At 58.1% G+C, this 11,794-nt stretch overlaps 1 protein-coding gene across 3 annotated transcripts; it reads right to left on the bottom strand.

The window, feature by feature from the left end:
• Positions 1-640: 640 nt before the first annotated feature.
• On the bottom strand, positions 641-11,092 carry LSS (lanosterol synthase). Of its 3 annotated transcripts, none has more exons than XM_084265066.1 (22): positions 10,989-11,092; positions 10,764-10,902; positions 10,570-10,678; positions 10,056-10,177; positions 9,625-9,721; positions 8,935-9,070; positions 8,620-8,728; positions 8,200-8,318; positions 7,673-7,770; positions 7,509-7,536; positions 6,853-6,909; positions 6,111-6,182; positions 5,406-5,456; positions 5,129-5,278; positions 4,701-4,797; positions 4,395-4,500; positions 3,778-3,843; positions 3,276-3,356; positions 2,827-2,997; positions 2,295-2,373; positions 1,796-2,093; positions 641-1,219 (listed from the first exon to the last, which is right to left on the bottom strand). In XM_084265066.1, the coding sequence occupies exons 2-21, from the start codon at positions 10,840-10,842 to the stop codon at positions 1,908-1,910; spliced, it is 2,013 nt and encodes a 670-aa protein (XP_084121192.1). In that variant the 5' UTR covers positions 10,843-10,902; positions 10,989-11,092; the 3' UTR covers positions 641-1,219; positions 1,796-1,907. The 3 variants fall into 3 exon arrangements, with proteins under 3 accessions (XP_084121192.1, XP_084121190.1, XP_084121191.1); XM_084265064.1 differs by having other exon boundaries at positions 641-897; positions 1,029-1,219; positions 1,796-2,373; positions 10,989-11,067; XM_084265065.1 differs by having other exon boundaries at positions 1,796-2,373.
• Positions 11,093-11,794: the final 702 nt, after the last annotated feature.

Below are 11,794 nucleotides of genomic sequence, written 5' to 3'. Positions count from 1 at the left end.
TCCCCCAGAGACCCACTCAGCCCCGCACACCACCCGCTAACAAGTGCATAGTGCCCGCCCCAAACCCCTCCCCCCTGGAACCAGCTCGTGCCCCTCATAGCAACGCTCAGGGAGCTGGTTTAGCTTAGGACGGGAACGGTTGGACTTGATCTTAAAGGTCTTTTCCAGCCTTATGATTCTGTGGGATTCTGTGTCTGTGGTTGTTCTATGATGCTAGACCCCAGCAAATGCATCATTTTGCCCACACGATGCAATAATCCCATGCTGTGGCACAGGCTGGCCAGCTGCCTGGCCAAGAGCTTTGCAAAAGAATGGACTAGGACTCCTGGTAGGCAATGAGCCCAAGAGAGCACAGCCAACGGCACACAGGGTTATTTGGGTGGGTATAAGCATCAGATGGAGGGAAGGGGTCGCTCCCTCAGCAGCAGTCAGCTGCTTCCTTGATTATATTCTTCTGAGGCCAAAGGCATTAGAGGAGGGCAAAGCAGTTGTAGGCCTCAAGCCTGGCTTGCTTGCTTGGTGGAGACTGTGACCATACCAGTGAGGACAGGTGACCCAAGCCAGGCTACAGCATGCTGCTGTGCAAGCAGTGTGGGGCACACACCGGGGCATGTTACAGGGAGACCAACACACAGTCAAGTTTCATTTGCAACACTGTTAGACATTTATTAACCCACCAGTCCACACCACTTCCAGCTGACACCAAAATGTGAAATACCATAGCTGGAACCTTAGAGGCAGCCTGCTGCACTGGGAGAAGGCCAAAAGCTCAAGGGATCCAGGCTGGGCCCTGACACTCACTGTCTCAGGGCTTTCTGCTTCAGTTTCTCCTTTTTCAAAGTGGGAATGATGCTGGTTACTTCACCTGTGAGGCTATGGGAAGCTGGATGCCACCAGCTGGGGAACAGAACAGTAAGAAACCTGAGCAGAGCACTCCTCTTTCCCATCTGTGGGGGAGGATGGGTGCCCTTCTCCTCCCAGCACAGGCTCCAGAGCAGACAGCACTTCAGAGACAATCGGTGACTCACAGCACAGCAAGGATTGTGCAGTGCAGCCATCAGAATGCTGGATACAGGCTAGGCCCCAAATCCCACACTCTTGCCCCAGGCAGCCAAGCTGGACACGGGAAGATAAAGGCAGCTTTGCAGCTTCCTCTTCTCAGATCACCAAACTGGTTGGAAAAGGCACTTCACTCCCTGCCCCAGGAGGCAGAATATACCTGGGGAAAAACCTTCTGTTGTAGTTTTGTGTGGCTGAGTTCTAGTGGAGGAGGGGGGCTGCAGGGGTGGCTGCTGCAAGAAGCAGCCAGAAGCTCTCTGCAGGCCCCACAGAGCAAACACCAGCCAGCTCAAGGCCAGAGTTGCTGCTGACCAAGGCCGAGCCCATCAGCAATGGTCACAGCGCCTCTGGGAGTCACAGTGAGGAGAGAAAAACCCACCTGCAGCCACTTTGTGCCCCCAGAGAAGGTGTGAGGAGCTGTGCAGGACCAAGGGCAGTGAAAAGGGGTCAGGGGGGAGAAGGTGCCCCAGGTGCTGGAGAGAAAGATGCCCCAGCAGCCCCTGGAGGAACCCATGGTGGAGCGGTTGTCCCCCCACAGCCCATGGACAAGGCCCAGATCCCACCTGCAGCCCGTGGAGAGGCCCCACACTGGAACAGGAGGAGAGAGACAGGAGATGCTGTGACCCATGTTAGAGCAAGCCCCTGCCAGCATTTGCAGCCCATGGAGAGAGAGATGAAAGAGAGAGAGGAGAGATATGAGAAAGAAAGACAGAGAGAGAGAGAGAGAGATCCACACAGGAGCAGGTTGGCTGGGGGGGACGACTTGTGGCTCTGTGGAGGACCACGCTGAAGCAGCAGCCGGTATCTCACACCACCCAGAGGCCATGGCCTCTGCCAAGGGCTCAGGTTCAGGCAGAGGAGGCCTCCTGCATGGCCTTCCCCGCTCCAGCAGAGGATGTGGATTTCAGCTGCCTGGAAAGGCGGCTGTTGGGATGCAGCCGGCAGAACCGTCCTAGTGTCCAGATGGGGAAGACGTTGCGGTACGCAGTGTAACTGATGGCACACGACTTGTTGAATACCCCAGCAATGTTCTCCTGAGAGAGACACACAGACAGCAAGATGGTATGGGTGACAGGACAGGATGTGTTGCTGAGCTCACTGCCTTCCTGAAGCTCAAAAGCCACAGGTGGCTGCCTCTCCAGGTAACGGAATGCACGCCATTGGAATGGCTGCACAACACCCAGGACACCTGCAACACCAGGGAGCCCCTTGGAAAGACCAGAGGGAAGATGTACCTGAGGCCAGTCCCCACTGGGCAGTTGCTTATCAATTAAGACTCTGATGCCCCTTTCCAGCACGTCGATGCCAGGATACCTGCAAAGCATGAGGGAGATGTGAACACTCTTCTCCAAACCATCTGCAAGTCCCCATCCATGTCCCTAGGGAACACAACCACCTCCAGGCTGCCCCAAGCTTGTCCCAGGCATCCTGAGTGCTTTAGGAAGGCCCCTCACAACCCCAGGACACTAGACATTACGAATACAACAAGCTTTTCCCAGGCTGGGCACCTGCAGTTGTGACCAAGAGAGACCTTTGCTTTGTACTGGTGGTATGAGCCTTGCTGGCCCATGGAGCACGGTGCAGGCCAGTCCCTCATTGCAGGAGGCTTCTGATCCACAACATGGTCACCAGCAAACATGGTTGGGTGCATGGCCCACCACCAGCCAGGCCAGGGCCCGTGGCAGCCCTGCCACATAACCTGCCACTTTCCATCTCACCGAGCACGCAGGGACAATTGGTGCCCAAAGGGGTGAGGGCAGCTCCTACCTGACAGCCATGAGCCCCAGCAGGGCCCAGCACGTGTTGTGGATCTGCGACACGGCGCTCTGCACGTATGTGCGCTGCTCGCATGATTCAAAGTCCTCTCCCCACCCGCCATCTGCCATCTGCTTGGAGAGGAGGAACTGGCAGGCCCGGGCCACCTCTTGGCATGCAGTCCTGCAAGGACAGGGCAGAGAATCGGACAGGGCTGGGTGAGAGCTCATTTGCATGCCTATGTTTCCCAGCCACACACAGGAGCTGTGCTCTGCCCTGCCCTCAGCTTGAGGCTCAGGCAGGGAGTGGCCCCATCGTATCGCAGGTATGGGATTTGTGAAGAGCAGTACCTAGTGCAGAGAGCCCATGTGCAGCCAGGACATCCACCCAGCCCCACCATGGACTCTTGCCCCGGCCCAAGAGGTAGGTAGGGGCAGGGGAACCAAACAGTCCATTCTCACCCGTTGTGGTATGTGTGCTGCATACTGGCAAACGCCTCCAGACCAAACCAGGTGCCATAGGTGAAACAAACCCCCCAGCTCCTAGGAAGAAGGGGACAGCAGTACTGTCACGGGGGCAAGGCCCCAGGTAGAGGCAGGCTGCGATGTGCCCATGTTCACACCAAGAACAGAGTCAGGCAGAGAGCTGCAGCCTGCCTTCCCCTGCAGCGTCCCTGCCACCATCTAGTCCCAGCTCCCTCAGGCATCAGCACATCAGCTGGGGACAAGGGGAGCTGGAGCCACCCTAGTCTCCAGGCCTTGTCTGGGTCTTGTGCAATGCACAAGGTGCTTGCTCTGACTGGACTGGAGGGAGAGGAAAGGGGAGCAAAGAACAGGAGCTAGAGAAGGGATCGGCCCGTACTTGCCCTTCCCACAGATCCTGCCAGCCAGGAATGCTGGCCATCAGGGTCCCTGTCACACCAGGGCAGATGGGGAAAAGCTGGGCACTGGGAACACTGCTTACCCTTCCCATGACCCATCAGCTCGCTGCTTCTTACGACAGAAGTCCAGGCCCTTCTGCAGAGTCTCCCTGGTCAGGAAAAGGCACCCACTTTAAAAGCAGATCAGACTCAGTCCCGGCTTCATCGCGGGCATCCATGAGCCCCTCTGGGGCTGTGATGGATCCCATTATTAGAGGGTTCAAGAGGCAAGGCTATCCAGACAGGCAGCCACGTTTTTAGGAACTGGGAGTCAAGTCAAGCACCAGTTGGCTGCTTTTCTGCCTCGTGCCAGCATGCAAAGCAGAGCACCCAGCCTATAGCCAGCTGCAAGATCAAGGCAACTGCAAAGTCAAGAGGCAGGCAGATCTCCAGTCATTTCCCCCTGCCTGGTCTCAAACAGCCTATGCCCTGCTCTCTGAGAGAGGCTGGGTCCCAGCTTCTTGTGCGGGGCTCTGCTTAGGAGAAGTTGCCAGCATCCCAGCTGTGCACACCCCAGGGGCCACCAGAGGGACTGCTGCATGGCAATGCAGAGGTCCAGGCAAGACCCCCAACGATGGTCAGCATGGGCTGTGCCAACAGAGGCCATGGCAGGCACCGTGGGACATTGCAGGCCTACCCACTTCTCACTGCAGCGCCTCACCTGATCTCCAGGGCTCTGTGCTCAGGAAACTTGTCATGGAAGTGTCTCAGTGCCTGCATGACAGCCGACGTGCACTCCACATAGGTGTAGTCAATCATGATGTCACCTGCCAGCAGGGGAAGGGCATCAGTGCAAGAGCCCTTCTGCTGGCAAGAGCCTCAGAGCCACACGCTGCCAACCTCTCCCTTGGGCACACTTTTCCCACAAAAGGACCTGGGCCAAAGCCAGGCACCCGCTGGGCACACAGCAAGGCCAGTCCCCTGTGCCCCTTGTGGGGATGAGCCAGCCCCACACAGTTCCCCTTACCAAACACCTCTGAGGGGTTCAGCAGCTCCAGTAAGTGGCCTCCTCGTTTGGTTTCATACGTGGCAAAGCCTCCATCCGAGTTCCTCATGCTCAGCAACTGCCCAGACAAGCAGAGGTTGGGGAGGGTGGGGATGGTGGGACTGGCTCACAGGCAGTACCACCCCAATATGGCCCCAAGTCCAGAGCAAGGACAAAGTCAGACCCAGGAGGCCACAGCGTTGGCAGGCAACCAAAGTCCCAAACAGCACTGACAGGCAGGCACAACCTGGAGCATCACATATGTAGTTTTCTATCACAGTAAACACAGTGTTGCCATGCCAGGCTATGGGCCTTGTACTAGCTTAGTAATACCAGATCTAACAGCTCCTTAGGTGCTGGCTTCTCTTACGTTAGCTTGAGTTATCTGCCCGTATTTGTGCTCCACTCACCACATTCACAGCATCAAAGAGGCGCTCAGGTGGGACAGGCTTGTCTATGAAGGGGCATTTCTCCTGCAGCAGCATAACTGACTTCAGCCCCTCTGCTGTGCAGTCTGCCACGATCCAGCCACAGTCTCGGGTACTGAAGGGGAAGCCACCCTGGAAAGGGGTCAGGAGAGCTCAGCACCTTCCCCCGACCTGTTCTGGTCTTCTGAGGGGGAAAGATGCAGTCCTGTCCACGTGTCAGTCAGAGGACTCAGGTGTGCACATGTTCCAGCCATCATACCTTATTCATATGGCGGTAATATTTCTCATAGCTGGGTGGGTTCTCTGGGATCTGCAGGAGACAAGAAACAAATGAGGGCAGGCACAAGGTGCCTGGCTGCAAGAACCATGGGCTGAAACCACTGCACATGCAGAACTGTGTGGGACTGAGCACCACTTGTCTTCTAGTGAGGCAGGTGGACAGGGAAGGAGGTCAGCTCTGGAGCAGGGAGTGCTGAAATCACAGTTTGGACTGGTTTCAGCAAGTGCTGCTAAAGTCCCCTCTCTGAGCACTTTCCTGCTAGGGAGCCACCAGCTTTCAACACTCCCATTCACAGCAAGACCTATGACTGCATCTGCACCACGCTGCTGGTGGTGGCAATCGCCAGCAGGAACTGAGCTCACATGGTCACTAACCAAGGACACTGGGTTTCCCAGAAGTCTGCCTCAAATGTGTGGGCCCCAGAGAGGAGGAAAGGCAAAGGAGCCTAAGCCCTCGGTGTTCCGGCCTCTCTTAGCCCAGGCAGCCCACCCAAAACACCCCTGGGCCTGGCCAAGGTCCTCTTCAAGCTGCACACATGGCTTCTAGCAACGGGGAGCAGAAAACAGGAGGCAGTTCCTAGGAGTTTGCTAGTTCAGCCCTTCAGAAGGCACCAGATGCATCCAAGAGAAGCAGCCAAGTCTGCCCAGCCAGCACGTGAGACAGCACACAACAGGCTCTGCTCACCTGGGTGAACCGGAGGAACTCGTAGGCGTTTTGCAGGCAGGAGGTGAATTCAGGCATCTCCTGGGCTTCTGCCTAGAAACAGAGGTGCTTGGTCAGCTGTCAGCAAGGAGTTGTGGCCACCAAACATGCCCCTCAGGGAGAACTGGATGTGCTGGGACCTTTCTGACCTGCTGATCTCAGTGCCATTAATGTCCATCCCTTCATACAGCCCTTTCTGTAGGGCTGCATTCCTACTTCATGGAGTTTCCACTACACAACTGGACAGTGAGAACTGAAGCAACAACTGTTGCTGGCATCACTGAGAGATATTTGCATGACCATATCAGAGGCTTACATGGGTAATTACCCTTAAAAAAGCATGCCCACCATAGGTGTCTCTACACCAATGCAGGAAACAGCTGCACGCTGTCCCTGCTAAATGCCAATGCTCGGAGGCCAAGCAGAGCAAGGAGGAAGGGCCAGGGTTTTACCACAAGACACTGGGAAGCCTAAATTGACCCCCTTAGCTGGCACTGTGGCCTCCTGCTTCAAAAACAGCTGGCAGGGATGCACCAGCTGTGCTGGGCGCCCTGCCTTCCATGGCCGAGGTGGGCTCTGAGAAAGACGTGTGTTGGCCTGGTTCAGCCAATGCCAGAACTGGTACAGCAGAGGCCTGAAGCACAGTAGGAGCTGCCTCTACTCTGGGACGTGCCAGGAGAGATCATTTACCCAAGGCAGCATGCAGCATTGAGGGGTGCATTACCTCCAGGAAGGCTTGGATGGCAAAGGCAGTGTCCCAGAGCTGGGATCCATTTGTGCCCTGGAACAGAAAAAGTCAGCAGTGAGGGGCAGGTGCTGGCAGTAGCCTGACCCAGCTGTGAGTGTCTGTGGGACAGCGTTTTCCTCTCTGCATTACTCCTACTAGCTCCCTCCACCCTGCATCTCAGTTTTATGTGCTGGCACAGAGGGGAAGGCTGCAAGAGCTCCAGAACAGCAAGGGAAGAGGAAATGGGACAGCTGCTTTGCCCTGCTCTGTGCCCAGCCAAGACAGGAGAGGTGGCTATCACTAAGGAGCAGAGGGTAATGGTGGCTATGAGGGAAGTGCTGCTCAGACCACGTGCAGTATCAGAAGCCTGTTTTTCTCACCCCCTTCTCCCAGGACCCACGAGGATGAAGTGGACAGAGTCCTAAAGCCATCCCCTCAGCTCACAGCCACAGAGAGGCAAACTAGCAGGAGGGACACTACTCACTCCTGGCACAGCCAGGGGAGGTGGCAGAGACAGACAAGGCCACCAGGAACCAAAGACAAGATGCTGGAGCTCAGGCCCAGAGCGACACCGAGCTATCCCATTATTCCATGGGCTGCCCCAGCATGCCAGGGTCCCTCTGAGTCACAGCTGAACTCCTACAGCACTTCACCTGCATCTTCATGCCGTCAAGGCCCAGCCTGTGGGAGAAGAGAGCACAGTGCTGCAGTGCAGGCACAGCCAGAGTGCCAGGAAGCGGGTTGGGAGCCACAGTGTGCTCACTCGACAGGGATCAGAGCCCTACACTGTCCCATGTGGGTGGCGCTCAGCCCTTACCAGAGGTAGTCAGGGATCCTGGAAACGTGCTCTTGAAAAGCTGAGGAGTCCTTTCCATCCACAAACCAGCGAACCAGCATGTTGATCGTCTTGGAAATCTGCCGAGAGCAGCACTGTCACTGCTTTGGAGACAGCTTCTTCCAGCCCCAGGGACACATCTCTCTCCCATCCAGCATTAAGCCATGTGGAAGTGGTCCCAGGCTTGACCTCAACAGCTCCATCTGTGGCATCACTCAGCATAGCTGAGTTAATGGGGCAGGTGCCATGAGATTATTCCAGAGGTTCACCTCAGATATTTCCCGGGACCACAAGAAGTACCCCTCACCAGGGCCACAGCTGTCTGCATGCCTTCTATTCCCCATGAGCATTAGCTCTCCAGCATTAGGAGCAGCAGGAGCTGTGCTCCAGCAAGGTGTGGTGATTACAGTTACATGCTACAGTTACAAAGGACTGGGGGAGGGGGGCACAAGCTGATCCCTAAAGAGCAAAGTGAAAGACCTTTAGCAGATCACCAGCAAGTGTCCTACCGGCCCAATGCTGATGCACTTGGTGAACCTGTCATCAGCTCTGATGTGGTCGTACAGCTCTGTGATGGCTCGCTGCCGCAGGTGAGTGCTGTGGTGGGCTTCATACACATTCATGATGGCTACAGGAGAAGACAGGGACCAGATTCACTTGCTGTGCCAGGATGCACCTCTGCTCATGTGATGACCAGTGAGGAAAGCATGGGAACTGCTCTGTCCCAGACGTGGCCACAAGGCCCTGCTGCTCTCAAGGGGGAAGAAGCCCAAGTTTCATGCAATCCACATCCCCATCCCAGCTCCAGGATGTACACCGGTATTTGGCAGTAGATCCTAAAGAGCCCCCACAGTACAAGGCAGCTTCAGTCCTAGCACCACCAGCTCACCTGGCAAGGGCCCTGCCACCCCTGTCAACATCGTTCTCACCATAGGCAATGCCCAGCAGCCAGCTGTGCGGGGTGTACACATCACAGGCAGCAACGTTGTTCCTCTGGGCTGGCCAGTCTATGCTGGCATAGTCTTGCACGTACAGCTCCTGGTGAAAGACAGCAATGGGTGTCAGCCTGGCAAGCTGGGAGCAAGCAGCCACAGGCAGCTTACTGTTGGAAGCTGGCTCCACTCCCTGGACTGAGGGACTGTGCACGTATGAGGGGTGTCACTTCACACTGACTGGCCCACAAGGGCATGGCTGGCAGGGCAGGTGCTCCTTACTGGGGAGCCCCACCAGGGTCAGCTCCTTACCTGCCGCAAGCTCTGTATGAGCTCGTCCTCTTCTGCTGACAGGCGCCTGGCGTAACAGTAGCTCATGGGGAGGTAAACCTGGCGGCAGTGACACCAGAGCCGGGACGGGTGGGCTGGGAACCACGTAGGAAGCAGCCTGTTTGCGACAGAGAAGGTGCTACTGTGATGAACAAGGAGGGCAAAGGTGGCATGGAGAGATGATGTGCTGACAGGGCAATGCCTGGAGCAGGGCATGCCTTTCCCTATCCCCTTGTACAGCTGCAGGAGAAAAGAAAGAAATATCCTTCCCAACAGGGTTGCTCCCTCCTGACCAGGACCAGCAGACACCGCTCCTGGCTCAGCTGACACAGGGCAGGGAGGATCCCAGACTCAGAGAGGAGGGAGGGGGGAAGTCAGTTCAGGGGACTTCTCTCTTCCCCATGGGACTTTGAATGTCCAGACTGACGGTTAAGTGCATCTGATGACAAAGCAATAGCAGCCCTTGGTGCTGTACAGCCCCGATTTCCCCTAGGGAAAGTGTTTGGTGCTAGCTAGCCTTGCTCTGGTCTCCCAGCTGACAAGCAACCCCAGCACCCCCAGTTCCAGACCACAGCTGGAATCAACCCAGCCAACACCAGCACCTGGAACAGCTCTGGGTTGAGGCTGGTGGCAGGACAACAACCCTACCTCCACATCAAGGGCAGTACGCACCACATCTCTGGGAGAAGTGTGTTCATTCCCTCCCAGCTGTAAACGTTCAAGACAGCCAGCCAAAACTTCCCCCAGGAAGGGATTCCCACAGCACCGCCTGCAGAGAGCAGTATCAGCTTTCAGGGTTAATGCAACCATGTCAACTTCCTGCTTTCTTCCTCACTGCAGGGTCCACTTCTCCTCATGTTCGGGGACACACCGCTCAGGCTGGGACACATATCCCAGAAGGGGCAAGCTGGCCACAGTACAAGAAAATAACACACCTTCTCATCAATAGTTGAAAACGCAGGTGGTGTAACAGGTAAACAAGAACAACAGTCCCTCCACCACCTGGCATCCCCCCATGCTCCCACACCGCCCTCAGGTCCAGACAGACCTCTCTCACCAGCACACCAGCCCCACAGCTGCTGCGTGGGTACAACAGAGCTGACCTTTGCTGTGCAGGTTGACACGGGCCCGCACAACGTCGGGGTCATCTGGCCCAACTCCCAGGATCCTCAGGGCTACGTAGTTGAGCGCTGTACCAAACACTGTCGATTTGTCTTCCACATGCCTGTCACGTGCAGACACAGAGACAGCGTAGCTGTGAGGCAGCTGTTGGCGTTAGCCAGACACAACCCACTGCACAGGACTGTCTGTGTTGGGTTGGGGGTGGGGTGGGGGAGTGTGATGCCAGGGGTGACTGTGGAGATGGGAAGACCCAACTAACACAGGAAGAAACCTGACTCTGCACCACCCTGCCACACACGATGTTTTGGGACACCACACCACAGATGAGGTGCAGCCAGACTTGATGCTCCAGCCATCTCTGTGACAAAAGGTATCCCTGGAGCGCTATGCAAGCAAGTCCAACTACCTAAGGGGTATCACAGCTGCCAAGCCTGGGCAGATCTGCCAGCAGCCCCAAGTGCTGTACTGCGGAGGTGCAGCATCTTTGCTACTCACAAGCCCCAGCCTCCATCCGGGAGCTGCACAGAGCGCAGGTAGCGCACCATCTCTTTCCGAACCCCCTCCGGCAAGCGGATCTTGGCGGTGTGGCAGGTGATGAGGAGACCTGGGTGGTCAGACAGGCCGGCTCTTGTCAGAAGCCGAACGCGGCACACTGGCCCCTCTCGGGGAAGGCGCCCCGCGAAGCCTACCTGGCAGGAGGAAGAGGGGCCCACCGTAGTCGCCCGCCCAGTGCCCGTCCTCGGCCTGCAGAGCGGCGTAGAACCGCATGCCTTCCCTGGCAGCCTCCCGGGCCGTGCCGGCCGCCGGAGAGGGCCGCTGCGCCTCGCCCTGCGGGGAGACGGCGCCTCAAGACGGGGGTCGCCCCTCGGGCCCTGCCGCCCGACCACTCCCCGCCCCTGGCCCCCGCAACGCACCGCGCCCAGCCCCAGGCTGTGCCGCTCCAGCGCCGTCTGCGCCCGCCGCTCGCCGCCTTCACCGTCGCCATCGTCGTCGCCCAGGTAGCGCCAGCGCTGCCGGCCGCCCTCGCAGCGCAGCCGCCAGGCGGGCAGCTCCGTGGCCGGCTCCGAGCGCCACGGGCCTCCGCGGCGCCGCACCGCCCTGCGGGAGACCCAGCGCCGTTAGACCCAGACCCAGACCCAGACCCAGACCCAGACCCAGACCCAGACCCAGACCCAGACCGACACCCCCCGCGCCGCGCCGGTACCCACCCGCCGTCCGTCGCCATCGCCGAGGCCGTCACCGCCGCGGCCCTCGGCGGAGCCGAACCTCGCCGCCCTGGGCCGACATCGCCTCACGGGCGGCAGCCAATGAGGCTGCGGAGCCGGCCCCTAGCCCCGCCCCCAGCCCCGCCCCGGGCGGGCGGGCACCCATCGCGCAGCCCCCTGCCCAGGTGCGCAGGGGTGCAGCGGACCCTCCCGCGCGGGCGGCAGCACCCCGGAGCTCGGGGGTTCAAAGCGCACGTCCTCAGTGCAGATGGATCCCCCTCTCCTCTCCTCCCGCAGGCATCCGGGGTTTGTTCGGCGTTCCCTTCCCTCGCGAGCTGGTTTTACTGGCCGCGCTGGGAAGAGCGTGTGTGAGCCCAGGGTGCTGCTGGGCCTTGGAAGGCCGGGGTGGGAATGTAATGCACAGTCCTGTAAATGTGGTGAGATCTCCCTGGTGCCTTTCAGAGCGACCTGGCTTCCCTCCTGCCCCAGAGGGGACCCCCAGATCAGCTAAACCA

This window comes from Gallinula chloropus, assembly GCF_964237585.1.
Source record: "Gallinula chloropus genome assembly, chromosome: 5".
Taxonomy (NCBI): Eukaryota; Metazoa; Chordata; class Aves; order Gruiformes; family Rallidae; genus Gallinula; species Gallinula chloropus.
This window is presented reverse-complemented; position numbering and strand designations above follow the sequence as displayed.